Source organism: Colletotrichum lupini, chromosome 4, assembly GCF_023278565.1.
Source record: "Colletotrichum lupini chromosome 4, complete sequence".
NCBI lineage: Eukaryota > Fungi > Ascomycota > Sordariomycetes > Glomerellales > Glomerellaceae > Colletotrichum > Colletotrichum lupini.
Genome location: NC_064677.1, coordinates 1,403,472 through 1,430,622, shown reverse-complemented (window position 1 = coordinate 1,430,622; position 27,151 = coordinate 1,403,472). Strand labels below are relative to the sequence as shown.

General features: G+C 50.3%; 11 protein-coding genes across 11 annotated transcripts; 4 read left to right on the top strand and 7 right to left on the bottom strand.

Annotated features, from left to right (window-relative positions):
• Positions 1-1,886: 1,886 nt before the first annotated feature.
• On the bottom strand, positions 1,887-3,717 carry CLUP02_07561 (peptidase family M28; the record flags this gene model as incomplete). Its single annotated transcript, XM_049286555.1, has 5 exons — positions 1,887-2,232; positions 2,301-2,817; positions 2,891-2,978; positions 3,028-3,145; positions 3,206-3,717. The coding sequence occupies 5 exons, from the start codon at positions 3,715-3,717 to the stop codon at positions 1,887-1,889; spliced, it is 1,581 nt and encodes a 526-aa protein (XP_049143698.1).
• Positions 3,718-5,251: 1,534 nt separating this feature from the next.
• On the top strand, positions 5,252-7,734 carry CLUP02_07560 (peptidase family M13; the record flags this gene model as incomplete). Its single annotated transcript, XM_049286554.1, has 5 exons — positions 5,252-5,414; positions 5,467-5,735; positions 5,785-6,294; positions 6,350-6,631; positions 6,682-7,734. 5 exons carry the CDS (start codon positions 5,252-5,254, stop codon positions 7,732-7,734), a joined length of 2,277 nt encoding a protein of 758 aa, XP_049143697.1.
• Positions 7,735-7,997: 263 nt separating this feature from the next.
• On the bottom strand, positions 7,998-12,316 carry CLUP02_07559 (uncharacterized protein; the record flags this gene model as incomplete). Its single annotated transcript, XM_049286553.1, has 20 exons — positions 7,998-8,043; positions 8,080-8,354; positions 8,560-8,726; positions 8,788-8,870; positions 8,950-9,077; positions 9,145-9,196; positions 9,250-9,295; positions 9,349-9,356; positions 9,428-9,495; positions 9,820-10,161; positions 10,215-10,254; positions 10,325-10,363; positions 10,464-10,521; positions 10,749-10,986; positions 11,074-11,190; positions 11,269-11,331; positions 11,406-11,743; positions 11,800-11,996; positions 12,046-12,121; positions 12,205-12,316. 20 exons carry the CDS (start codon positions 12,314-12,316, stop codon positions 7,998-8,000), a joined length of 2,493 nt encoding a protein of 830 aa, XP_049143696.1.
• Positions 12,317-13,437: 1,121 nt separating this feature from the next.
• CLUP02_07558 (uncharacterized protein) lies at positions 13,438-13,674 on the bottom strand (the record flags this gene model as incomplete). Its single annotated transcript, XM_049286552.1, has 1 exon — positions 13,438-13,674. A coding segment is annotated over one exon (237 nt), but the record flags the coding sequence as incomplete, so codon positions are not given.
• Positions 13,675-16,319: 2,645 nt separating this feature from the next.
• Positions 16,320-17,708, top strand: CLUP02_07557 (C4-dicarboxylate transporter/malic acid transporter; the record flags this gene model as incomplete). Its single annotated transcript, XM_049286551.1, has 1 exon — positions 16,320-17,708. The coding sequence occupies one exon, from the start codon at positions 16,320-16,322 to the stop codon at positions 17,706-17,708; it is 1,389 nt and encodes a 462-aa protein (XP_049143694.1).
• A 180-nt stretch (positions 17,709-17,888) lies between these two features.
• CLUP02_07556 (uncharacterized protein) lies at positions 17,889-18,158 on the top strand (the record flags this gene model as incomplete). Its single annotated transcript, XM_049286550.1, has 1 exon — positions 17,889-18,158. The coding sequence occupies one exon, from the start codon at positions 17,889-17,891 to the stop codon at positions 18,156-18,158; it is 270 nt and encodes an 89-aa protein (XP_049143693.1).
• A 174-nt stretch (positions 18,159-18,332) lies between these two features.
• Positions 18,333-20,366, bottom strand: CLUP02_07555 (heterokaryon incompatibility protein; the record flags this gene model as incomplete). The annotated part of the gene is made up of 1 exon (XM_049286549.1): positions 18,333-20,366. One exon carries the CDS (start codon positions 20,364-20,366, stop codon positions 18,333-18,335), a length of 2,034 nt encoding a protein of 677 aa, XP_049143692.1.
• A 1,169-nt stretch (positions 20,367-21,535) lies between these two features.
• CLUP02_07554 (uncharacterized protein) lies at positions 21,536-22,845 on the bottom strand (the record flags this gene model as incomplete). Its single annotated transcript, XM_049286548.1, has 3 exons — positions 21,536-21,930; positions 22,011-22,428; positions 22,540-22,845. The coding sequence occupies 3 exons, from the start codon at positions 22,843-22,845 to the stop codon at positions 21,536-21,538; spliced, it is 1,119 nt and encodes a 372-aa protein (XP_049143691.1).
• A 906-nt stretch (positions 22,846-23,751) lies between these two features.
• On the bottom strand, positions 23,752-24,091 carry CLUP02_07553 (uncharacterized protein; the record flags this gene model as incomplete). The annotated part of the gene is made up of 2 exons (XM_049286547.1): positions 23,752-23,878; positions 23,988-24,091. The coding sequence occupies 2 exons, from the start codon at positions 24,089-24,091 to the stop codon at positions 23,752-23,754; spliced, it is 231 nt and encodes a 76-aa protein (XP_049143690.1).
• Positions 24,092-24,423: 332 nt separating this feature from the next.
• CLUP02_07552 (uncharacterized protein) lies at positions 24,424-25,372 on the top strand (the record flags this gene model as incomplete). The annotated part of the gene is made up of 2 exons (XM_049286546.1): positions 24,424-24,682; positions 24,735-25,372. 2 exons carry the CDS (start codon positions 24,424-24,426, stop codon positions 25,370-25,372), a joined length of 897 nt encoding a protein of 298 aa, XP_049143689.1.
• A 254-nt stretch (positions 25,373-25,626) lies between these two features.
• Positions 25,627-27,105, bottom strand: CLUP02_07551 (tRNA methyltransferase complex GCD14 subunit; the record flags this gene model as incomplete). The annotated part of the gene is made up of 1 exon (XM_049286545.1): positions 25,627-27,105. The coding sequence occupies one exon, from the start codon at positions 27,103-27,105 to the stop codon at positions 25,627-25,629; it is 1,479 nt and encodes a 492-aa protein (XP_049143688.1).
• Positions 27,106-27,151: the final 46 nt, after the last annotated feature.

Below are 27,151 nucleotides of genomic sequence, written 5' to 3'. Positions count from 1 at the left end.
TTACTAAGGGTTATATTTTAGCTTATATTTATATTAATAATTATTAACGTATTTAATCTTAACGAGGATATATTTAATCTACGTACTAATTATAATAAATCCGTACTTTTATTACCTAACGAATTTATTAAAGTTTAAGAGATTCCCGCTTCTTCTCGCTATCTCGCTATTACTCTTATTTTTATTATTTTTAATAATTATTATTACCTTTCTAAATCGCTAGTTATTATACTTATTAAGATCCTCCTTTTTATTTAGTATAAAAGGGTAGGTTTTAGTAGTTCCTTTTTATAATAATAATAATAAATGTTTATATTACTATAAGAAGATATAATAATTAGTCTCGGGATCTTTATTAGTTACTAATTTCCGCTATTTTATATATTTCTAACCTCCTAAGCCTCGTACTTTTTATAATCTCTAAATAGCTTCCTTCTTTAACCTACCTCTTTTAGGGTAGTATTTAATAAGAATAGTTAAAAATAGACGCTAAGTAGCTTATAAAAGAGCTATATAAGCTATTAAGAACCGTATAAGTTATTAAGTACAGTTAACGAAGTTAAGCCCTCTTTTTTATAAAATCGTAAATTTTAAGGACTTATTAAAAATACCTATTTATTGCTTATACGTAGTAGGGTTAAATATTTTAAAAATCTTATTTTTTTTAGCCTCTCGGTACCCTATTTTATATTCTTTAAGTAGTTTTTTTTATAGCTTAATTATAGTTAAGTAATTATTACTTATTAACGATCCCTTTTATTACTTAATTAATTTTTTAAAATTAATAATTTCGTACTAAGAATTAATAAAAAAAAAAGCCCTTTAGTAGCCCTTTAGAGGATTTTTTTTCTTTTTCTTTAGATCCTCGTTTTTTTAGCCTTTTTTTAAGTTAATAATAATTTTAATAAGAGGTCGTAGAACTACTTTAGGGTAGTTACTTTTTTCTTAAGTTAATTTTTAAGATCTATAATATTCTTAACTTAATATTATTAAGACTTCTAAATCCCCTATTTTTTTATTAAACCGTCCCCTATATTATATTCCTAAATAATATTTAAGAAGTAGTTAAGGGAGCTATAAAGAGGTTATTTAGATCGTAAGCTTAAAGTTATATTTATAAAATCTTTATAATAATAAACTTTTTTATATACTATAAATCTCTTAACTTAATAACTTCTATAAGGTTATTTTTATTATTAAGTAAGAATATTTATATTTAGAGATCCCCTTTTTTAATTACGTAATACTCTTTTATATTATATTATTAAACTCGTTTATTATACTAATTAATTAAGTAAATAGTCGTTATATAAGTATTTCTTTTTATTAATTTAATTAATTAATTTTTAATTATAAGCCGGCTATGAAAAAGTTATTTAATAAAAAAGCTACTTAGGGCAATAATAAAAAGCTAGTTATTTAAGTAGTTTTATTAATTAACGTAGTTTAACGTAGTAAACGTTAACCTTTTATAAATAATAAAGGGCTATAATTATTTAATTCTATATAGTATTTGAGAATCGCCTCCTTTTTTATTTACTTTTATAAAATTAATTAATATAAATCTCTTATCCTATACGGTATTAAGAAGTCGTCTTTTCTATATAATAAGATATTTTACTAATTTATAATAATAAAATTTAATTACTAATTAATATTAATATCCTTATCATAAAGTAGTTAGTTCGAACCGTAGTTAACGAAGAGATTAATTAAATTATATAAATATCTGCGTAGTAAGTATAAAAAGGAGGTTCTAACCGTAGGTTAGGCTAGCTATAATAATTATAAATAGGGCCCCTAATTGGCCCCTGCGCAGTCGGCTGTATGCCGCGGTTAAATTGGACTTCTAATCCGATACTTATGTATCAGTCTCAGCTATCTCGTCAGGGGTATTTCAGAAGACTTACAGCACTAATGCCATTGTAGTAAAAGGAAGCATAATCGCTGCCACTTCCCAGAGGAGCAATCTCACCCTCAGTAGTGTTGAACCACATGTCGTACAAGGTTGGTCCAACCCCCCAACCTTCAGGGAAAAGAACCTTCTTCATCATTTCAATGGCGACCGTTTGGATCTCGCCTGACCCAGAAAGAGCAGTTCGGGGGCCCGAAACAGCGACATCAAGGTTCAAATAGGCGACAGCGTTCGTCACGAGCCAAGGCAGATGGCTTTCGACCCATTCAGTCGACCTTTGCAGGCCAAATTCTTCAGCATCCCAAGAGCCCAAGATGCTAGAAGTCGAATCAGTTTTGCTCCCCGCCCTTGCATGAAGAAAGGAACACAGAAGCAGCATACATACATCGTACGACGGGGCTTCCATCCCTTGTCCAGAAGCTTGCCAAAGGCTTTGGAAAGTTCTATAAGAACTGCAGAGCCCGAGTTTGGATCCGCTGCACCCCCAATAACCCAAGCGTCGCGGTGATTCCCGATAATGAGGACTTCGTCGGGATGGGTTCCATTGATGATACCAATAACATCCCAAGAGGGAGCGACCGTCTGGTTCATGAAATGGACCATATCAAGGGTGGCACCTGGTGTTGGACCGCTGCTGTAAGTGATGTTCGGCAGTGCACCAATCCAGCTGCTGCGGTTGACCTGCTCAGCGGACAAGCCGCTTCCATCAAGAGCGGCGAGCAATGGCACCGCATCCTTCATGCTGATGGGCACAGATGGAATGGTTGGGTTGTAAGGAGTCACATCATTCCTAGGGCCATCCTTCTCTGATGCATATCCGACTGTAGATGGATCACCTGAGTACAGTGAGGAGAAACGGACACTGCCTCTTTGGATCATAGAAGGATTTCTAGCTGGACCATCTAGAGTCATCCATTGTCTTAGTCAAATATGTCTTTGTGGAACCTGACATACGGGGCTCCGTTCTGGACTGACCTGGGTACGCAAGGTAGCCGTTTGCAACGGTAATTTCTCCGTCATCAAGAGGATCGGTGAAAAGAACAGCCCCGATCATGCCGTTGTCCTGAATTGTCAACTTCTTGGAACCGTCCCGCAGAACGAGTGAGACATACCTGTGCATTCTTCACTTTGGTTCCTCTGTAAATCGCACCGTACATGGACAGCGCAATCTTGCCTTCCAATTCGATTCCAGCATCTTTTAGAGCCTGAAAATCTCCGCGTTGTCCGCGACTGCACCCAAAAGTTAGGACCCTTAACAGCGATTATTGTGTGGTTCTGGAGTCAACATACCCGACGTGAACATATTCGGCGCTGATGTTGCCGCTTCCGCTCATGGCATGGTAGGCCGGGATTCGGTTGGGATAGCTAGTAGTAGGATCCTCCTCCAGCATGTCCTCGATTAAAGTGACATTGTGAACGCTTCCATCCGGTCTATTCAAAGTCAAGGTAGTCTCAAGAGGAGCAGTATACCAGATCCAATATTCCTCAATGGAAGCATCCCAGCCAGCATCAATCCACTTTTGTTGCGTCCACTCAGCTAGAGTTCGGTTGTGTCCGCCAAGATGATCTCCAGACGTATAGTAGTGAGACCATTCGTCGAGCGATTTGCTATCAAAGGAGTTCACAAGTATAGACTCGTATTCCGTGAGAGAAGGTGGGTAATTCACTGCCATGTCTCGTTTCTTGTGACCATGATCGTGGTGACTGTGGCTCTTGATGCGGCGGTTCAGCGCTGCCCAGTCACGCTGACAAGCGTAGACACTTGTGGCCGTCAAGGCCAATGACAGAAGAGTTTGTCGCATAATGGAACTACTGCAGTATTCCCTTGATTCTCTTGATGATCTCGAAGATCCAGTGTTCTTAAATGATCAAGTTACTTGACTTTTAAACATGCAGTCTTGAGGATTACCGTATGCTCGTCATATCATGAGCCCCTCTTGCAAGGCTCAAAAGTTCCATAAGCATGCAGAATCAAGGCAGAAACCCAGGAAAGACCATTGAGTCTTCTTCGACCAATACCATGAGCCAATCTCACTTGCAAAGCCCGCGTTGTCCGCACCTCATGGTGCCTACGTGACATCCTACGAACTTCCTATCGGGCGTAGCGTTCATGTAATGCAACATGAGCCAGCGGTGAATGAGCCGAATTCAAGCAACGAGACTGCAGCTTATATCTTCGGAGGATTGGCTGGCAGTGAGGGGTAATCTGAATTTAGTGATCTCAAGCGTGGGGTAGAGCTTGGCGTACGTAGTCACGCGCATGATGAGTTGGTTGGTATTCTTTCTTGCAAAGATGCCATCGGCCATGTATGCTCGAGAAACCGAAGGGTGAGCTCGGAGTGTTCGGGACGCTTCGAGCCGTTATCGGAAATCTTGAACCGCTGGACTCGATGTTCGATGAATGATTATTATCCGGAATGTCCGGGATATCCATGTTAGCGTGATTCGTGACATCGAATATTCATCCAGTCTGAACAAACAAAGCAACTTGGAGATGTACTTCTTGAAGATGGCTTTCCTCCGTCGAAGGCTAGTCTTTTCTAGTCAGGACTCAGGCCAGAGGCTTCAACTACAAGCCACAACCAAACGCCACAATGGGCCGGCCGAAAAGTCCACCGAGCGCCACGGAGCCTAGTCTATCCAGTCTTTGATGTAAAGATTATGGGTACTCGATCATATGTGAAGATCAGATTACTGTAAAACACTACTGCAGGAACAGACATGCCCTGAGGGAATGAGACACTAGACGCGCAATGGTGGTGCATCGAGGCGGGAGGTGTGAGTTTCAAGCACAATCTACTGCTGAGAGTCCAAGGTGTATAATATCCGGAAAGAAGGGGCTCAACCACGGATTCTGTACTGCGCAAACTGAGTGATCCAGTGAGAAGCTTACCATTCATTAGCCATCATGAGATTCATGAGTGAGTGAGAGATGAGTGAGTGGCCTCAGAAGCCGAGGGTCCAAGTTTGAGCGGAGTTTCCCCGGCGCACGTCCAGTCCCAGGCATCCTAGCTCCATCCCGAGGTACTTAAATTCGCTGCTAATTTTGCACACAGGCTAAGTAGCCTCGGCTAAGTCGCCCCGCCAGCTGCACTCCAGCTGCTTCTCCGCATCAAAGCGTCATCGCCCAGGAGCTCCAGCTCCAAGCTCCCCCCAAAGCTCCGAGAGCTCCATCAGATCTCACGCGATCCACCTCCCATCTGCAACCACCATCCATCCAGTCATTGGATCTCCCCTTATCAACACACACCCATCTCGATTCTCAGCTGGCTGGTTTCGTTAATCGCCTTATCGCCAGAGCTTTATCAATAGGCCCTCATCACGCAATCGCCCGTCATGTCGGAGAAGGCGCCGCTTATCCCAGAGCCGGAGCAGGGCGTGTCTTACGGCCGGCCCAAGCGATGCCCGTACGCCCAACGATGCTCTGCGGGAAGAGCTGTGGTCAAGGTCTTCGTCCTGGCTACCGCTGCCGGCTTGCTATGCTATAACATCCCTCAAGGTTAGGATCCCTCAGGCGATTTGTTGACAGCTACTAAAGTCTGTTGGTGTAGCCCAGAAACCCATCCACGAAGAGAAGACGCCCGTTTGCATGACACCAGCCTGTGTCCATGCCGCCTCTGAGATTTTGTACAACTTGTCGCCGAACTACAAGGACCTGGACCCATGCAACGACTTTGAGGAGCTTGTCTGCGGAGGATGGAGGGACCGACACGACCTCCGTGCCGACCAAGGCGATGCCTTCACCGGCACGATCATGTCCGAGAACTCGGAGCTGCTGCTTCGTCATATTCTTGAGGCTCCCTACCCAAAGGACTCCCAGGTCAGCACTGTCAAACCATGGCCCACGACCTCTGCTAACCGAATTCTAGCACTCGTACTTCTCGCCCCTCCGTCTCGAATCCACGGACAAGTCCGCCGATGAGCAGAACTTTGACAAGATGAAGGCTGCGTACGATGCTTGTGTTGACGAGGACAAAATCAAGGAGATCGGCGTCGAGCCCCTTATTCAGATTCTAGACGAGATCAAGACAAGCTACCCAGTCGAGGCGGCTGCCTCTGTCGACTCGAGTCCGACCAAAGACACAATTCTGCTTCTATCCAGATACGGAGTAAACGCTTTCGTTGCATCCGGTACTGGTGCGGATGACAGAGACCCCGATACTGTCGTTGTTTCTGTCGCACCTCCATACAGCCTGGGACTTCCCTCAAAGGAGCGATACGAAGATGAGAAGCTCGTTGAGAAGTACCGCGGAGTTGCAGTTGAGGTTCTCGGTAATATTTACCCTGATGGAAACAAGGACAACTTTGCCAAGGTTGTTGATCTCGAGAAGCTTCTGGCAGCCGCCTCTCCTCCCACCGAGGAGCTTGAGGATGTCACTGTGAGTTGAAGGAACATCTCTGTACCAGAATCTGAAGAAACTGACATTCGAGCAGAAAACCTACAACCCAATGCTCATCGACGAGGCATCTGCCCTTGCTCCGGAAATTGAGCTTACGGCATTGATCCATGATCTCGTCCCCGAGGGCTTTGTCGTTGAGCGTGTCATCGTGATGTCACCCAAGTACATGACCGAGTTGTCTACAATTCTTTCCGGGACCGACAAGGAGGTTATCCAGAACTACTTCATTTGGAAGGCTGTCCAGTCCCTTTCTTCCTACGTTGACACCGATGCTCTCAAGCCTTACAAGCGCTTCAAGAATGAGCTCGCTGGGAAGGTAAGCTTGAACTTGTGTATTCGACCAGTATGATACTGATTAATATCTAGGACCCCGAGTCTGCCCCTGAAAGATGGCGCACATGTGTTGGTCACGTCGATGACGGCTTGGGCTGGATTCTCAGCCGTTTCTTCGTTGAGAAGGCCTTCTCGGCAGAGGCAAAGAAGTTCGGCGACACCATCATCACCGACATCAAGACAGAGTTCACTAAGAAGCTCAAGGCCGCTAAGTGGATGGATAAGGAGACAACCACCAAGGCCATGGAGAAGGTTCAGAACATTATCCAGAAGATCGGCTACCCTACGAAGAGCCCCGACATCATGAATCCTCCCAGCCTCAACGACTTTTACAACTCCGTCGACATCAGCCCAGAGACTTTCTTCAAGAACGCACTCGCCGTTCGCAAGTTTGCTGTTGGCTACGAGTGGTCAGCCCTCGGCAAGCCCGTCGACCGAGAGCAGTGGGGCATGACGGTTCCTACCGTCAATGCCTACTACAATCCTCCCGGCAACGAAATCGTTTTCCCGGCGGGCATCATGCAGTTCCCCGTCTTCGACGTCGAAGTCCCTGCCTATATGTCTTACGGTGCCTTTGGCTCTGTCGCTGGCCACGAGCTCAGCCACGCCTTCGACTCCACCGGCCGCCACTATGATCAGAACGGCAACTACACTGACTGGTGGTCCGACGCCACTGTGCAGGCTTTCAAGGACAAAGCTGAATGCTTCGTCGATCAGTATTCCAACTTCTCTGTCCCAGGACCGGATGACAAGCCTCTCCACGTCAACGGACGCCTCACCCTTGGCGAGAACCTTGCGGATGCCGGCGGACTCTCGGCCTCATACCAGGCCTGGAAGCGCCGTGCCCACAAGCACCCCAACAAGGATCTGCCGGGCCTCGAGCACTTCACGCAAGATCAGCTCTTCTTCGTCACGTACTCCAACTGGTGGTGTGGCATGTCTCGGAAGGATACGGCCATTAACCGGATCTATACTGATCCTCATGCGCCCAAGTGGGCCCGTATTCTTGGCACAATGTCCAACAGTCGGGAGTTCAAGGAGAGCTTCCAGTGCAAGGACAAGAAGCCCACTTGCGAGCTGTGGTAAGACGCTTTGAGAGGGACTTTGGATATTAGCCGTCCTCTAAAGAATGGATACATAGCGTTTGTGTGTATAGTTTGTACGGTAGTCACAGAATGGAAATCACTTGTTGACATAAAAATTCGACTGGCGAGTCACTGAATGAGCAGCGAGTGGGATTGTGATTCTTGCCCCCTATGCTGGCGTCTATCTATTTGGAAAAGACCGCCGTTTCTATCGTAACGCAGGGCGAGCGATTGACAGTACCTGTGCCAATAGGATGACGAAGATCAAACCTTCAAGCCATCAAGGTCATCTTCGTACATGTTTGCACATCTATCAGCGGTCACTGAGAATTGATTCAAGGTTCACGAGCATTTGGTAAACCAACCCCTGATCCACCGGGGTGAGTCTACGAAACCTGTGTCTTTCACCGCCGTCTTGCTGTCAAACCGGCTCTGGACAGTGGGGGTTCCATCGCTCAATACAGTGATCCCTTGAGCTGAAGTTGGAAATGCCCGTAGCAGTGCCCGTGGACCAGTCAAGAAGTTCCTGAACATCTCCTCGATGGAGGGTGCTGAGGGATACGTCTGTATGTGTCCACGAAGGACAGGAATCCATCTATTACTGCCGTTGTTCAAGACAGTCTCCGTAGATCGGAGTCGGCGGGATTTCAGGGGTCAAACAATATAATTTAATGTCAAACATCAGGCCGCTACTACTCTCGATATTAAAATGGTCTCCATTTTTGGGGTGCATTGTAGATTTGTATGGGTTACTCTAGGCTCTGAAAGGTATGAACATTCCGAGCTACACATACATAACTTCAATTTAATCGATGCAAGATCGCACGAGCTTAACAAGAAGAGGGTTATTGCTCGAAAGATCGACCAAACCACTGACCGACTGTATCAATGAGTGTAAATAACTTGCACAAAGTACGAAGAAGAAGTCAAGGCTGCTCCGTGAAATTTTCGTATGATTCTCGGATCGTCTACGAGCCTTGGTATCAGTGACGCCTTTGAAGTTTGAACAAGTTATATCTGGTTGTCTTGAAATAGCTGCGACCGTTGAGGTCACAAACACCAACACGAATAGGAAGCCGATCATCGATGTCGTTGAAATTTCGGTGCTCGTGATAGGCTGCTATGGGCGGCTGCTGACTTTGCAGCTCACATTAGCTTATCTAGCTAGCAGCCTGGCAGGCGAAGTAGAGAGCCAATAATAACCCAGAAGTGAAACTCTTGCAGTTCAGAGGTTCGCGGAAACACCAATAGGTGGAACTGTTCTAGACAGCAATATATCCGCGTTAGGTGTACGGATACCTCGAGTCGAGGGGCTCTTTGATTGTGGATACCGGGTGTTAGTGTCTGCGTTGTTCAACTCCTTGAGACAGGCCGGTCCCAGGGGTCATCGTTTCGTAACTGTCGAGGGCACGGGATTACGGGGCGCTGCCAGCCCCGTCGTATGGAGCAAGTTTTTGATGTTTCTATTCTTATTCAATGGAGAGATAGGGCTTTCAGCGCGGGCCTAGACAGGTACGCAATATCTTGTCTAGCAGTCTTTGGTCTTTGCCACATGCACCTATCTAGATTCAAATTCGGCCACGATAGGCTCGGCATTGAAACATTCAATTTCTACCAATGAAGCTGTAAGTGATCATTTGTGAAAATTTAGGACACTAGAGAGAGGGACGTCGTAGATAGACTATTCCCTTTACCGAGAATGGCCAATGTCTGCAGTTTCTGGTCTTGACACCTGCTGCTTGATGACTACATCAACAGTAAACTGGGGCACTGCATATGTCTCCGGTCATGGAGAGCACCTATCTCATCTCCTTTTATTGGCGATAGAAATGCCGCATCGAGAAGCTCGCTATTTCGATGCCTGTTCTGCGTATTGTATCCTTAGAAAGCCGGGGCACAAAGACGTGATGTATTCAATTGCGGTGGGCAGACGATTATCTATCTGACACCATGGCAGACCTCTTCTCGAGCCAAGACTCTGGCGATAACTTGCCTTATTCGTCCATAGAGGTGCGGGAGCTCCCTAGCTTCCATATACGGCCCTGCCGATGGTGGTTGCATTGCAGAATTTTCAACGTACACTCACGTTCTTGAGTGGTTGAATGTGTAGCATGGCGATAGATTGCCATGTCAGCCGGCGGCGATTAGGATAGATTAATCGAAGGGTGTTAAAAAATATCAGACCGAAAGGAATGAAGCTTATTCTATATTGCTTTTCGAAATTCAGGGCCGCGAACCCTCTTCGCCCCTGCACCTTGGCTTCGCTGCACGACTCGTCGACGGTGGTCCGGCCGTCTTTTCGTTGGGCGCCGCCGGAGGTAGCCCGCCGGAAGATACGCCGGGCCAGACCCGTCCAGTCGGGTTCCATACACGGAGCAGCAAGGGAGGGAGAACACGGTACATCCGACATGGAAGGATGGTAGAGAAACTGTTTGTTGAGTCAGGGCCCAGGGGGGTTCATGGGTTTTGTCGGGCATCGACGTTGATTGATAACGACATGGAACACGCCCAAACCCGGCCACTTTCACATGGTTGCGAGATATTGCACCAGAACGTCAGCAACCTGGTCCTAGTCTTCAGGAACACAGCACGGTGACCCGGACATGGGAGACTTGCCGGCCGCATCGGGGCTTTACGGAGGCGCTACAAAATTTTCGGTCTCGAGGTCGGCGGTTCAATGCTTCACTACATTTTCAACAAGTTTTGTAAAGAGAGAAAATTGGGGACTACGTTTCTTCGTTGGCCGGGGTTTGCTTGGACTGAGGTGGTTGAACATGATCCTCGGTTGCTTTGATCATGGAAAGGCGATGCTCCAAATAGCGTACCCTACGTCGAGAAACGATATGAAGCGGAAGCGGAAAACAAAAGGAATAATCCAAACGGTCACCTTGGCCCTAGGCTAGCGTGCGTAAACAGGAGCCGGTAGTCCGCGGTGACAAGGTCAGGTTCCGTGGGCTAGCTAGCGTACGGATTCACAACGATGTGAAATTTTGAGCAATTTCAATTTCTACGTACGGGCGCCGGATGATCTGCAACTTTGCATGTCTTGGTTCTTGGACTTGCTTGGACAACCGACAAGTTCCAATACTGCCAAGAAGACTCCATCAATAGAACGCTCCACAGGGGATGTCACGGTGTAGATACAGCAAATGTCCCAGGTTGCCAGGATGGTGAAGAATGTTGATGGTAGGCTGATGGACGATTCAAAGAGCATCGTCGTTGACGATGCAACGACTAGTTCTCGGTGGCCGGACTGGACGGACGAAGTTCGTCTCCAAAGGAAAAAAGTGGTGCGGATGGAGGCCCGACGCGTCAACATTCACTTGGCGGTGATGCTCACCACTGAGATATGGAGATATGAGAGGGCGGTGCATCGAGGCAGGCCGTGCGATGCGATAGTCACCGCTTGGTGTTTCTGCTTGTTTCCCTCTGGTAGCCTTTTACAAATGCACACCACCTAACAAGCCTCTCAAGGTCCTAGTTGAGTGGGTGGTAAACTTGGCAAGTGAGGCTCTCGCCAAGAGGTAGTGTCCACTGCCACGGCGGGAAGGTAATAGTTGATGAGTCCGTCACTCTTATCATCGACATGGACCCTCTTCTATGATGCGGCGGTGCATTGCCAATGCTGCTAACACGGCAGTGGATGCAGCCGGGCAATGCTTATCGTCGCACCGCGGGCGTTGAGCCGGACGTTTCGAGGTACGCCTTGGCGATGCGGCGGCGGTGTCGCAGTCGTAGTGTAGATGTGATCGTCCTGCGCGCTGGCTGGCTGGGCTGCATTATAACAGTAAGACAGGAAGACAAGGCCGTCTTGGACTCCGTTGACCGATTGTGGGCCGCGACTGAAGCGCGATGTGGGCTAGGGAGAGAAGCAGAAGATGGGGATTTTCCTACTTGGCGCTGGGCGTTTTGGTAGATCATGTCACCCAATCTGGCCAAGAGATTGAGCAAGAAGACGAAGCTACCGGAACGGGTTGATGCAGATGCAGATGTGCAAACCCACCGGCGCCCTATTGAAAGCCAAGTCAGCAAGCGAGGAACGGCGAAATGTGCTGAATGAGATCACATGGACAGGGTGTTTGGGTTGTTGCACTCGACTTTGCCTCAGAGAGATACCATGTATGTGCTCTTGACTTGCCTCTATTGGCGATGTCCCGTTCGTGATGCATCATCTTGGCGTTCCATACACTTTTTGCTTTGAGAGCTTCATTGGGTTGCGGTGCACAATCAATTGCTCCATGGAGAAACACCGCCACTGCTTCTCTGTTGGTGTGGAGCAACCAATGGTGCTAGAACGCCAAGTTGCTCACACTGTTCGAAGAGATGAGTTGCATCACCAAGGCTTCGCTCGCGAACAAACATGAGAAAAACAAGACGCGACGCGGGCTCTCATCGGATTGTGGACACCAAAGAAGAAACAAGAGCCAAGAGTTCACGAGAATAGAAACCGGCGGCTCTAGGGGTTTTGTACGTTTAGCATCTCTCATAGCGTGCTTCGTACAGCTCTCTACCGCTTTAGTATGCAGGGCCGCCAGCATTCGTCCGAATTGCTCAAGTGTTTGTGAGATGCTCCTATCCGGCATCGTGTGGTGGTATTCTGTTCAAGCCTCGCACACAGAGCGAACGGGAATTCGACCGAGCACTTTTGAGAGACTCTGTGGTCTAGAAATAAGCCAGCTATGATTTGCGGTTGCACATATGCACACCCTCTTTCTGCTCAGTCTGATGGATGGATGGCCAAGGGGCCAAGACATCTAGGACCACGTTTTGTGGCGGCTGTCTGTGTGTGGTTTTGTCGCTCACCACTGTCCACTGCTCGTTGTCACTAACATCCGTAGGCGAGGTGGGCATTGAACAATGAATTGTCATCACTGTCACTTTAGGCTCGAACGGCACGGCTCTTTGGGCATCCAAGACGTCGATCAAGAGGCGGAGAACCATCAGCAGAAATCTTCCGCGACAAGTCATCTCTCTCTTTGCCCATCTTCGTCATCGTCCAAGCTGTCAAGAATTCTACAACCTCCGAATCGACGAGGGCCAGCCACCCATGAAGCCTCCAAGACCCGAAAGTCCAGGGCCCCCGGGGGCATGAGGTGTGAGACTTAGGGAGGGCGCCTGAAAGGGGCAATCTGGGAGGGCAACGGGACGGGCGGCCCTCTTTTTTGACTTCTATATTAATTTGGACGGGTGGGACAACCGCAGGTCCGACAGCGGGACAGGTACGGCGAATTTTTCAGGGGTCATGTTGATGAAGTCTGAGTCTTGACTCTTGGGTATGAGAATCGAGAGAAGGGAATTGTTACTGATCATCCCCGTCGAGTGTCACCGTTGGCTGTTCGACGCTTATCTCTTCGCCCTCTTGAGTCCCGAACCTGATCCCTGGTCGCCTTCTTCACATGTCCGGCCAGAGCGGTGTTTCGCCCGGGTGGGTTCCGTCTCCTGAATCCCGTCAGACTTGCGCTGCCGCCGAAAATACACTAAACACTGGAGAGGGAAGAATCCGGGCTCTACGCCAGAGGATCCCCTTCACTGCAACCCCCGGCGGCCCTTCTGCTGCAGTAGACGTTCTGTGTCGAGGCTCTTTTTCGGTCCCGACACATTTTCGTGTCCATTGCAAGTGGGGGTGGATTCTCGAGTGTTTGGTTAAGGTTGAGGCGTTTTGGGCGATGGGCCATCTATGATCTGGGTGACTCGCGCCCGTCATCTAAGTGAGGCGTAGGCCGCTAACGTCTCGACCGGTGGTGACACTGAACATATTGTGGCAGGGCGATGTTTGCAGATGAACCATACGGAGCATTCCTTCAGTCTCATCACGACATACGGGGACAATTATTCGAAATGTCAAGCTAGAGCCGGTCTTGGCAAAGATGCGCAGCAATTCATTACGAACGCTTCTTCTGTTCAGTGCGCGAACTGTGGCCAAGACGATAGACACGAGCTGGCAGGAGTCCAATATTGTTGAGGCTGGCTTGGCCTTTTTCTGTCTCCATTCTCACAAGTCCATGCGGCGCCCAGCAACAGCAATAGTCAGTCAGCAAACAGGGTAAAGCCAGCTGAGGGACAAATTTGCCATGCACTGGAATTTGGAAAGAAAAAGGCTCTGCATGCGAATCCCGTCATGGCTCTTCTCTCATCAACACCCAGTAACGTGTTTCGAGGTCCAAGAGGCGGGTCCTCCCATCTCTTGGCGGCCAGAGCTCAGATCGTGAAACGAATGTCCCGACTCGGACAGCCGGGGGTCCCCCGTGAGGAACACACTTATCTGCCCTTCACAACTCGAGCTGTGCTTGATGCTTGCTGCATGCTGCAGTGCTGCTTCAAGCGTTGCTCTGCAGCTGCCAGCATCATCCTCCCGTGGTGGCGGCGACGGCGGCGCGGGAGGGAGGGAAGGGAAAGGGAAGGGCGGACCGCAACGAAAGAAGCGCGCCGCGCGTGCGCAGACGCCCCCTTGGACTCTGACGTGCGTCACGGTGCGTGTCCTACCTGAATGTCTCTGATGGGCGCCACGAAATCTGAGATCGGATACGTTTACTTTCCATCTTGCTGTTCCTTACCACAGTTGATGATGTATTCTGCTACCTACTAATTACGAATATGTCGTCTGGTATCTGCCAAAGACGTGATGTTCCAGCCCGTCCTGAGGCGAGCTTTGAACAGGCATATGCATGGGCTATTAATATTTCCCGATTCATAACCTACCAGCCACCCCTGTACCCCTGGACTGTCTTTATGTCTGCGAGTCTCTACGGATAGGTGCAGCAGGAGCAGGAGCAGCAGCAGCAGAGAGAGAGCAGCAGCTATGATAGTCACCTCCATTTCCTGTGCGGTGCGTGGGTGATCGGCGCCGAGATGGCCCCCATCCACCATTGTTCAGATAAGGAAGTCTTGAAGAATGAATCAAAGAAGCAAGCCAGCCGCGGGTGTGTGTGACACACGGTCCCTACATGCGAGGACTCGCGGCCTTGGTGTCCTGGCGGCCCCCCGATTGGCCGACCCAACCTGCTTCTCGTTACCTCTGTGAGCATCTCATACGCACTCCTAGTCCATCTCCCGTCCTGGCACGCTTCTCTCTCTCATTGTATTCTTGGCACGGCTGCGACCGAACTGCTGTCTTTGCCCAAGCCGTGACGATCCAGGAGTACCCCTCGAGCCCCAAAATACTTCGAGGCTTGTATCACTTCACATCGATGGGCCTGCCCCTTGACCCTGGCCACAGGTTCTTCCCTCCTACCAATGTACATCAGCTACCGCATTTGTGACCCTGGTCTGAGACAGGCGACGGTAGGCGCCCTTCACCATAACTCTCCTTCAACCGCCAGCCTGTCCATCCTCTTGCTCGCCGTCTTGCCGGACCCACGACAGCCAACCCCTGGCCTTGAGATCCTTCCTCTTCTGGCGAACGGTCGTCGCTCATCTGGGTTACCCTGTGCATGGTCGGTCGTGGGGGTACGTCTTGGAAACCCGTGAGCCGGCCGGCCGCCACCACGACTCACCCAAACGCCAGCCCACGTTTCTCGCAAAGAGCCTCACTACACGACTTCCCATTGCACCCTCACGACACTACACATATACACACACACAGCATCAAGCTAGGCCTTGGTATGCAGGATGTCTTAACACTCGGCCACCAAAGCCAACGTAACCATATGTTACCGCGATGCGGTATTGCCGCCCGCTTTGGATCTTCATGTCTGTGGATCTTCCTCGTCGCTCGTCCATACCCTTTCTCACAGCCCAATATTGCTTTCCTTGGCATGGATAGGACAGACACCCTACAGTACACGCCCTCTTGCGGGTCTCCCGTCTTAACTTCGAGCCAAATTTGGTGTTGAGACGTGCCCTCTCTCGTACCGCACAGTTGTTCCAAGGTCAGTGAGCCTCACAAACACCTGGAGGAGACAGAGACAGCAGACACATCCATTCCCCTTCTGCCATACAACCTCCACTTCTCAAACAAGGGTGGCAGAAACCAAATACGTCCAGTCTCCAGTTACCGGACTGTCTTGTCTCATACACACACTCTTTGGTGTATTTTTGTTCTCTCTTCACTCCCCCCTGCTTCTTACTGCTACTGCTGATGCCTCTCACCTTGACTTGACTGCACGTACCTGTCTCCACCGGACTGATACCCTGTTTTATCAGTCAGTCTGTATCTATTCTGAGAACCAGGGCTTGGTCTGAAGAACCGGACTCATTACGCACCCTCTCATTTTCTCCAGTCTCTCGAGATATATCATCCGGTCCAAGACCTCCAATCTTAGCATCAATCCACCGGAGCTGGAATCCCCTTGTTCAGCGACAGCAAGTGCCCCTTTTTTAGTTCTGTTTGGTTCTTGGTTCACAACATTCACCATCGTCGCCTCCATATATCAAGAACTTCATACCCCATCTTTCCCCAGTTTCCTCTTGTTTGGTCTTTACCCACAAACCGACACTCACTCAACAACCCCATACACGAGCGAACGACTTATTCTCTGCGAGAATCGACGTGCTTTGCCTGTTTCCTGCTTCGACCGGTCACTACCAGCGAGCATATACACCATCACATACAACAAAAAAACAAAAACTCAAAAAAAGATTTCCACAATGGATCGGAGAGATCCCCAACACTCGGCGTGGACTGAGTCCGAGGTGTCGACACGCAAGAACTCGGCAGAGTGGCAGACTTCCAGACCAAACTCACCCAAGCTGGCACCACTAGACCTCGGATTCGTCGACGAGAAGAAGGGCAAGGAGACGGAGAAGGACGGCTACAACACATCCATCACGCCCGTCGTGGAAAAGGGAACAACACCTCACGCCGCCGCTCACAGCCACCTTCGCGATGTTCCCGGCCTCGGAATGATTGACATCAACGACCCTAACCGCCCGAGGTTGGGTTGGAAGGCACGTATCCACCACTTCACCTGGGCGTGGTACACCCTCACTATGAGCACGGGAGGTCTTGCTCTTCTCATCTTCGCACAACCGCATCAGTTCCCCGGACTGAGGCAAATCGGTACCGTCGTCTATGTCATCAACATCATCCTCTTCGTCCTCGTCTGCTCTGCCATGTTGACAAGATTCTTCCTCTACCCCGGAGACATGAAGAAGTCCCTGACCCACGAGCGTGAGGGCTTCTTCTTCCCGACTTTCTTCCTGTCCATCGCCACGCTCATCACCAGCACGAACCGATATGCCATCCCCGAGAACGATGAGACTCTCGTCTGGGCCATCCAAGTCGCCTTTTGGGGTTACCTCATCGTCACGCTCATGTTGGCCATCGGCCAGTACAGCTTCGTCTTCGCCAGGCACAACTTTGGCCTTCAGACCATGATGCCGACATGGATTCTTCCCATCTTCCCCATCATGCTTACTGGTACCATTGCCTCCGTCATCGCCGACACCCAGCCCGAGATCGCGGCGGTGCCCATCGTCGTTGCCGGCCTCACTTGCCAAGGTCTTGGTCTGTCCGTCGCCGTTCTCATGTACGCACACATGGTCGGCCGCCTCATGTCCGCAGGCCTTCCCCACCGCGAGCATCGCCCTGGTCTGTTCATGAACGTCGGCCCCCCGGCCTTCACTGCCCTCGCTCTCATCGGCATGGCCAACGGACTGCCCAACAACCTCGACCCCGACCGCGATGGAATCATCATCGACGCTGGCATCATCAGGACCATTGCTCTCATGAGCGCCATCTTCTTGTGGGCTCTGGCTGCCTGGTGGTTTGGTATCGCTACCATCGCCGTCATCTCATCTCCGCCTGTCTACTTCCACTTGGGTTGGTGGGCCATGGTCTTCCCCAACACAGGTTTCACTCTCGCCACCATCACCATCGCCAACCAACTGGGCAACGAGGCCGTGAAATGGTTCGCAACAGGAATGAGTGTCTGTCTACTGGGAGCTTACTGCTTCGTTCTGTACCACCACATCAGGGCGGTCGTTATCCAAGACATCATGTACACCATGAGAGACGAGGACTACAACGACCACTGAGCAAATTCACGGCACAGCGGAGGAGAGAAGAGAGAGGGGGACTGTTTGGGACACGGGTTGCCTGCGGCTCGATCGCAGGGTTCATCGCAGTACGCGCTTCCGCACACGGATTCGTACTTGCGCAGTCTTGGGCCAGGGTTGGCTCACTGTTCATGCTTCAATGTTCATAGCGCCAGACGAATGTCTGGGAGGTTTCTGGCAATATTTCCGCTCTGGCCGAGCGAAAGGAGTTTAATCATTTTTGGGGCAGCATATCTCATCAGCGTGCAAAAAAAGCAGCGCGCACAATTCCAAATTGGATTCTTTTTTCACTTTTTTGAAATACCCTTCAGTCTCTACCTGACTATTTCCCTTTATCTCTCATTTCTCTCATTGATGTATCTCACGGATTGCATTCATACCATCACACATCACGGCGGGCATTGGGGGAACTGGCTTTTCTTTCCATAGACTTTTCACATAGAGATCGGACGGTCGAACAGAACACCTTTAGAGGAAACACTCGACGAGTACCCCAGATAAAACAAAACTTTGCTGCTCGAGCGCTTCTTTGCCTCCCATCCAACTCTCAGACGTGTCCTCTCCCCCTCTTCTCCTCCTCTTGTGATAGGACAACCAGCCGGCTCAAGCAATCAGAAACGTCGTCTTCTCCCGCTTAGTCAACAACTCGCCGTCCATGACTCCATCGCAATATGCCTCCCCTACGAAACAGTACATCGTCCCGTCTCCGGACGGTCTCAGGACGTACGGGATCCGAGAGCCGAACAGTATCACCACCACGTCGCCCGGGCATGCCTCGCCCGGACCCATGCCCACGTATCCCTTCTGCGTCATGTATGGGCGCTTCCCAGTCATTTTGTCCATATTCTCACTGTAATTAGACTGCCCCGGAATTCGTCTGCTGAACTCGTCCAAAAGCTGCTGACGTTCCTCTGGGGGAAAGACCTCGAACGTCAGGGAGAGCATCTTGTGGCAATGCATGCAATCCTCGTAGTCGCTTCTGACGGCTGGATCGGGTCGTTGGTACCTGTAGACAGCCCCTTCGTTCCAGTACAGATCTGCCACGGGCACCCGCCACATGGCTTCTGCCTGTCTGTCACCATTTTCGTAAATCTCGTGGCTAAACCCCTTTGCAGCTGCCTCCTCACACAAAGTTTCGATAGTCTGGAGAAGCTTGTAGCGGCATTCTTGGCCTTGTTCCCACCTCCACGCGTCACCTGTTGTTTCGATGGTGTCAACGAGGATACCGCGAATCCCGAGCACGCCGCGGTCGTCCGTGGGCACAAGCTCAGTCGAGGTCTCGCCTGAAGCCTGCAAGATGCGATTGTCTGCATCCTCGAATGCGTACAAGTAAGAATGCTCTAGGGTCGGCCTCCAGTCCGGAACCCAGGATGGTAATCCTTCAATGTCCTTTTGGGACTGCGAGAATGAGAGCATCTCCAGACGGCCAACACGAATGAGAGCATGAGCTGCGTCGATGAAGGTGGGTCGGCTATCCTCGGTGACATAGTCTGGCGTAATCCCTAATTCATCCGCGTCATTGGCAATACTGAGCAAACCGTAGATTCTATCTCGAATATTGGTCACTTGGGCGGCCCCATCGACGTACGCCTTCTTCAATACGTAATAGAAGTCATCTCCCGGTCCTATACCCTTCACGAAGTTCCGGCGCCTACGTCTCAGGGACATCAAAGGACTCAAACGTCGTTGTTGGGCCTTGAGCAGAAGCTGCCTGAACTCGCTGGTTTCAGTCGGCACGCTGAGCGTTGACATGCACCCGTCCCAGACGAGAGTAGCGAGAGGAACCAGGTCCAGTCTTACTGTCTTATACCCGCAGAGGAAGAATGGGTCGGAACCGAGAGCTTGCTCTTGGATGATCCAGACCCGAGTGAACCACACCCTCTCGTTCCAGGCAATCATCTCGTGTAGGAGGGGTCTGAACTTGGCCACGGCTTTGGCCATTAGAGGCTGATATTGTATAGTCACTGGGTCTTCTGGATTCTCGTTTCTCATGATCCTGTGCAGCAGCGGCAGTCGCTCCTTGGTGAGGTAGCTCTCGATGTTGAGGTCGGCAGCCTCTTGTCCAATCTCTTGCAAACACTCCATAAGGGCATCGGAGTTGTTCTCTGCCGGACCCAGCCAGACGATGACCTGTTCTGCTTTGGTGTAGATCTGGGTCATGAGGGCCACCTGATTTCCCTTCTCCGCACCATCCTCCTGGTTGATGCAGATCTGGTCGATCCAGAGCGTGACGGGCTCATCTTTACGACGAATATGTCGCAGCGCTGTGTCGAGCGAGGCCGTGATGAGCAAGCTCGCACCCTCGATGTCAATGCTGTGAGTTGCTCTCGATGTGCCCCAGGTGTATGACAGCGCTTTGTATAGCCGCGGCGTGGCGATCGGGGTCGTCGAGAGAGCGCATTTGAGAGGGTTCGAGTAGTGAGACGACGCGTTGTCAGAATCACCTTCGTCTGTATTACTGGGTGCTCCGGACGCGGATGCGGATGCGGCGTCAAATCCGTGTGTCGATGAATAGAGTTCGAGAAGTCTGATGTGAGTTGATGCCGAGGGAAGGATTACCTTGTCGTTTGTATAGCTGAATTCAACAATGTTTTGCTGATCCGGCAAAAGCGGCACGGAAGGCATGGTTGCCGTCATTGTTGGGACGAAGGCCGCGGCTATTGAGGCAAACACAAGGGAAGCCCATGCACAATCAGTAAATGGTGTTTATCGGCAGGGTCCTCCCTTTATGTGCTGCCGTTACTCCAACACTGTAGGGCTGCTAGCTCGTCGACTGGGGCTTGTCTCTTAATATTTCCGCATCTGGCTTTCAGCTGGTGACTATTGATTACGCTACTGCAGGACATGGCCTATAACGAGTTTATCCATTTCATCAACTCGAAGCCTTGCCGGAGAAGCTGATTATGTGAGCCCGAGCCAGACGGGAATGTCCCAGTTACTTCAATCCCGTGTTCTTGTTGTTGATCACGGCCACTGCTATGGGACTTAGAATGACGTTGCATGTGAATTGCCCTATTTTGAAGGCATGAGCAAATCGAGCCGGCATGCTCATACTTCTGCATAGAATTTGTGACGCTCGTAAACACATCTGAAGTTAAGTGGTTTTGCCTGGTTTCTGCGGGACATGCAATTGGTAATTGAGGTTTTCGATTCCTCATCTGGTGGTGATAGGCCATTGAAGGCAAGAAATTTGATAGACCACACATCAACTTGTAAACGTACTGATCCAGTGCTATGAGTATTCGCCGCTGTTCCTGATTGAAAGATCTTATTCAAGCGAGTTCTGCTCGATATTTTTGCAACCTCATCAAAAGTCGGGTGGGAAGAACTCTGCTGCAGATAAGCGTTAGAAAAGCAGCATTGGTCAACGGAGACAAGGTCGTGGCCCTGTCATGGTCTACTAACTAGAAAAGCTTGAAAGATTGGTTGGCTTCACCGTATGGGCTTGAGTTCGGGACAGGCTGTGTCTCCCAGTGCATCGAAATTTGCTTGGGACGCGAACTTGATTCTGGTCGGTATTCAGAAGGGCGAAAATAAACCAAGGATGTGCTTCTCGTCTACGATGAAATGGCCTGTCATCAGCTAGAACCATGTAGTTATCTGAGTAGATGGAGAAACCCGAAAAGAAACACGATCGAAGCATTCTTATAGCAGTGTCGTGAATTCGAGGGAAGAGCTATCTCGAATCTCGAAAGAAACTGGTACCAGGTTGTGGATGTCCAACCAACGTTTTGCTAGGAGACACTTCAATAATCCTGCCTGCTCAAGTCCGCTGCCTATTTGATCAAGCTCCATCCAATCCCCCGTCAAGCCTCGTCAAGTCGTTGAATTCCATGTCGTTGAAGCATAATCCTTGCCAGTACCTCCGGATGCAGGACCATTTCCTTGACACTATCAAGGGCCTCGTCCTCCAGCATACTTCGCGTCCAACTAGTTCCCGCCAGATGCCCATCCTTCGGAAAGCCTCCTTCCAGAATACGCCGAATCCGGGTTGAGCTGAATGTCAAGGGCGTGGCATCCGCTGGAACGAAGCGAACCCAAGTTTCCGAGTCGCCAATTCGTCGGCAAACTTTGATTTTCCGTCTCTCGGGAACAATAATGTTGCTTCCGTGTTCCGTCTTCTTATATGAACCAGCATCGTTTTCTGATATGCATGTTTCAGAGAGAGCGTCGGTGACTGCGACTGGTTCGTTGTCCGTGTCTGGGATGCGACCATCCACTCATACATGTGCTTGTTAGCGTATGTCTTCGTACTTTTGACTGCAAAACTGATCCATCTACCTTCATTTGGCTGTGCATTTGCCCCGACGGTCGATGGGGGTGAGGGTAGCGTAAAGCGAGGCTTGCTGACAATGGTTCGCTCCATGTCCTCGACCATCTCGTGCTCCGAGTCTGGATAGTTGTTTTTTGGATTCGCAGCTTTGGTATAGTCAATGGCATCCTCCCAGTACCCATATCCACGCATTCTCTCGATCTGCCCTCCAGGTTGAAGAAGATCAAACTCTCTGCCAGCATTGCTCAAGATAGTTCTGTAGATTTCGAAATCCCACTCAAACGGCTGGAATACACGCGTGGGAACGACGTGATCAGGTCCTGCTACCTCAATGAACTTGAGATTGAAGCCGTCTCGCTTGACTGCTCCCAGAACACGACTCCACATGTCTTCAAACTTGAGCCTGCCACCGTCGTGAGTCCAGTACTACTGAGGGTCATTCGAGTCACCGTGCCAAAGTCGTACGCGGTCGGCCATATTGAACATGAGCCATTGCTGCCTCCTTTCGGCCTTGCGTTCCAGTACTCTCGTGCTGACCGGATATACGACGGCAGCGATGACGTTGAGATCTTGGCTGCCTTCGAATGCCCGTCGGAGGAGACTGTAATGGCCCAGGTGCGGCGGATTGAAGCAGCCCGAGTATATGAGGACGTTGTTCTCCTGACCCCTCTTTAGCCGAGGTCTTCCTGGGGAGGATCTTGGACCGAATATGTTCGTGTGATGGCAGCCTGTTGTGGAAGGAGTCGGCTCGCAAAGACATGGTCCATAGGCATCTGAGAGGTACTGCCCTAGGTCGGCAGTCTCATTCTGTCTCTCGTGAGGATCATCATCTTGCAATGCCATTCAGGAGTTTGGGGTTTTGGCGATGGGATAAATCAGCTGCTGCCGAATCGGTGTGAAGTAGGAAAGGTTCTGTTTTGTGTAGGTTGCACTCCTCAACTCGAGTCGAACTTTGTGCTGCTGGGAAAAACACGTGACTAGCGTTTACGTTTCCCGTTTGGTTTTACTAAGGTATACCGAGTTTGAGACTACGTCAATGTAGAGCGGAGCAAGTAGAGGTTGCTGGTTTTGGACGTAGAGGAGGGATCGTAGACTGCGTGAACAGACCATGGCCGGGAGACGTGGCTTGCTTTGTATACTAGTCATGAATTTGGAATAGTTACAGTTGAACGTTTCCTGCACATCATGACGGCTTCTCTGTGTGGGAGAAGGGCGCAAAGTATTGTTGAGATTACATTTACAGTCTCTGCTGAAAGTGACATAAACACACCACACCTATAGGGCGATGCAGAGAAACGGCTATATTAAACAAAGCTTTCCCCTTCCACTCTTCACTGCACTTGATAGATTTCAGCGGCGATATTGGTACACCTTTGTACTTATGATAAAGAAGTCCCCTATGCCTTTACGAAGTAATGCAAAATGTATTTCTCAAATGGATTAGACTTTGTGACTGATAATAGTGATCCTGCAAAGAAGTTATCAGGAAAGACATATTCCTAACCCAAGTTCTTACGGCAATGGATTCAATACGCAGGCCATTAACATGATCAGATACGGAATATCTACCTAATAGCTGACCCAAGGGCCAGTTTATCATCAACATGTTGCTTACATCGACCTCAACCACCTCTCCTAACGAAACCAGACCCAGGATGGCCAAAGTTCGGACAAGCCTAACAAGCTCAGCGTTTTGTTTTATTCGTGTTGGCAAGAAAGAGTTCATCGTCAGAAGTCTGGGGTTGCGAATTAGATTCGTGACTCGAGGAATCTGAAGCTTGAGAAGAGTTCCGGACGAATATGTGATGGGAAGAAGATGCTGACGTGATTATGCGTGGAACTCAGTAAATTTGTACGATTCGCAGAATTTAGTGCTCTGTAGTTAACAAAAGTGTTCGGATGGCGTTGCCGATTGTCAGCATCCCGCGGCCAAGACATTTCCAAGTTCATCATCGCAGCCTTTAATCTCAACTGAAAACCTTCACATCCTATGCTCCGCGACCGCAAGTGTCAAGCGTTTGAATCCTTTGAGTGGAATTGATATGACTGCTCGTAGTAGAGGACTGTCATAGCTCCAAGCGAGTCTCATCTCATGAAAAGGTTCAATAGAAAATGAATGGATTGAGGATGAGAGAGACTGAGGCCGCCCCGGCGTGAGGGCCGGGCGTCCCACTGCGGCCCCGCTGAGTTCTGCACCGGTGGACGGACCACGGCGCTGACACGCAGAGCCTGGAAAGCAGTGGAAAAGACCCCGCACTCACTCAGTCACTGAGGTGTACAGTCATCGGCCGCTTCACTGTCCCGGCCCGAGATTCGCAACTCTCGAAAGTCCCGCTTCCGCTCTATTCTTCCAGTTCTACTACTCATCACAGGCTTGCTTTGACTCACTTTCTCACCCTCTTCTCAGTCGAATCATCAAACATGGCTTCACCTCTTAGAATTGGCTACGTGCCGGAGCACTTCTCCACGCCCCTCTATTTTGCCAAGGAGCACTTCGGCCTCGATGCCACCTTGGTTCCCTTCCCCTCCGGAACGGGACACATGATTACGGCCATTCGCGGCGGCGAGATCGACATCGGTATTGGGCTGACAGAAGGCTGGATCGCCGGCCTCGGCAAGGAAGACGCCCCCGGGGATGGCGGCTACCGTCTCGTCGGCACCTACGTTGACACGCCCCTCTGTAGGTTCACAAGGCCAACTTCTCAGAACACTACTGACATAGTAAACAACAGGCTGGGCCATCTCAACCGGTGCCAAGCGCCCCGAAATCACCTCAGTAGACTCCCTCAAGGGTGGCAAAATCGGCGTCTCCCGCATCGGCTCCGGCAGCCAGATCATGGGCTTCGTCCTCGCCGACCAGCACGGCTGGCTCACCCCGTCCACCCCGGCACCATTCTCTGACACGGTGATTCTCAACAACTTTGAGAACCTCCGCAACGCCGTTAACTCGGGCGCTGCTGACTTCTTCATGTGGGAGCACTTCACCTCCAAGCGCTACTACGACTCGGGTGAGATCCGCCGTGTAGGCGAGATCTACACGCCCTGGAGCAGCTGGAAGATTGTCGCGTCCACGGTGTTGGCCAAGGACGGTCAGAAGCTCGACGCCAGGATCAAGGATCTGTTTGAGAAGCTTGACAAGGGCGTGAAGCACTTCAATGAGAACAAGGATGAGGCTGTCAAGTATATTAGCACCCATCTGGATTACTCTGAGGCGGATGCCAGGGAGTGGCTGAAGACGGTCAAATTTACGGATGGCGTGGAGGGTGTCAAGCCCGAGGTTGTGAACAACACAGTCGATATTTTGAGGAAGGCTGGAGTTTTGGTGGAGGGTAAGGGGAGACAGCCCGAAGCCATGGTAGCCAGGGACTGAGCAATAAGTTGAATGAGAGAAAAGATTTCACGTTCATCAAACGATGATCTATTGCATCGTTTCCAAAGAACGACATTGGCCTCGGATTTCATTGTGTATAATCACGATGAGCTGACATGAGAAAGGCAGATGCAATTGTCTTGACTCATGATTTACCAACATACTCTCGCAATGTCCCGACACTAATGTTAGGGTATCTACCACTCTCATCACCATTTGCAGTGATCGTCGACAGCGATTATTCGTATAGGCAGCTAAGCCTTCCCAGACTTGCCCTTCCTTCTCTTCCCCTTGCCTGCGAGGAGGTCGCGCTTCTCCTGCTTGCGCGTCTCCTTGTCTTTGGCTCCAATAACACCAGTCTCTGAGCCACACGGCCACTTTGCAAGCACGGCGGCCTCATCCTCCTCGCTCCACTCGCGCGGCAGCACAGCGAAGACAAGGTACGAGGTATGGGTCTTCAGCTCCGGCTCCGCGCGGTGGATAATGCGACCCTGCAACCACGGCTTGCCCGCAAATGGTCCTTCTTCTTCATCACCATTCGTGCCCTCTCCCGCTTGATCCACGTCCATGGCGTTGCCCGCCGGTGAGTCGTCTGTCGAGTTGGGGTCTGCCGAGTTGTGGTACTCTCTCGTTCTTCTCTCAATCTCGCGAAGCTTGCCGACTGCCTGGCCCACGTCGCGTGCGCTCGCCGCGATACCGCGATCGGGCTGGCTGTACCCAGCACGATCCCGGATGACGTTGAACTTCTTGTGTGAGATCTCAATCATATCGATATCCACCCATCCCAATTGTCTCATTGTGTTGATCGTTCGTTGTACTTGCTCGATGCAGGGGGAGAAGGTGCAGATGTAAACCGACTTCTTGGGATTTAGTGGGGAAACCCATTCTTGTGTCTCGCCTTCTGTGTCCTTCGTCGCTGGCTTTCGTCGTGACAGGTGGGGGAGGGCCTCCCAGGGAGCGGGTAGATCCAGGAACACCGACTCTGCCTCGGGGCTTCTACCGTCCACCAGGAACCCGCCGTTGTAAACGTCTCGATGCGAGAGCTTCACGATGCCTTCCAGCCCGTGCGCAGTGATCTCTTCTTGCATCTTCAAATAACGGTCCTTGTTGAATTCGAAGCTGAAGACCTTGCCCTTTCGTTGAGAGTCATCTTCGGGGTATCCGCTGTAAACCGCACGCGCTGATGCGTGAGTGAAACTACCACTACCTGCGCCAGCTTCGATAATATGGGTACCGGGTCTCGCTCGTATGCGCTGAAGGACGTAACTATAGTCGGGGGTGTAGACGACTTGTGTTCGATGCGGTAGGCCCGCGGTCCAGAGTTCGGCTGTAGGCTGAAGAATGTGCACGAAGCCACTCGCGGCGGCAGCCGCCTTCTTAACCGGTGCGCTGGGTTCCGCCTCGGCCTCATCTGCCGCTGCCGGTGTTGACGCGTCCGTTTCCTCTTCCTTCCTCTTGCGCTTGCGGCCTCTGGAGCCAGTGTCAACAATCGAGGCACGAATTTGCGATCCCCATGGTACGTTGATCAAGGTGGAGTGGGGAAATGAGCCGAATCGTGTGTTAAGGACTGCTCCTTCGGCATAGCCGTCGACCGCACCGGTAGAATCTTTGAGGATGAGAGGAACGAGGTTGTCGCGAGAGAGCTGCACGATAGCGATGGAATTGGCAGACGTCCTGGGGCCAGGCTGAAGGAATGGAGATGGCTTCGTCATTTTTGTGATTTCGGTCGCCATGCTGGCCAGTGATGAGCCAGACTTGATCGACCCTGAATGCCTTTCT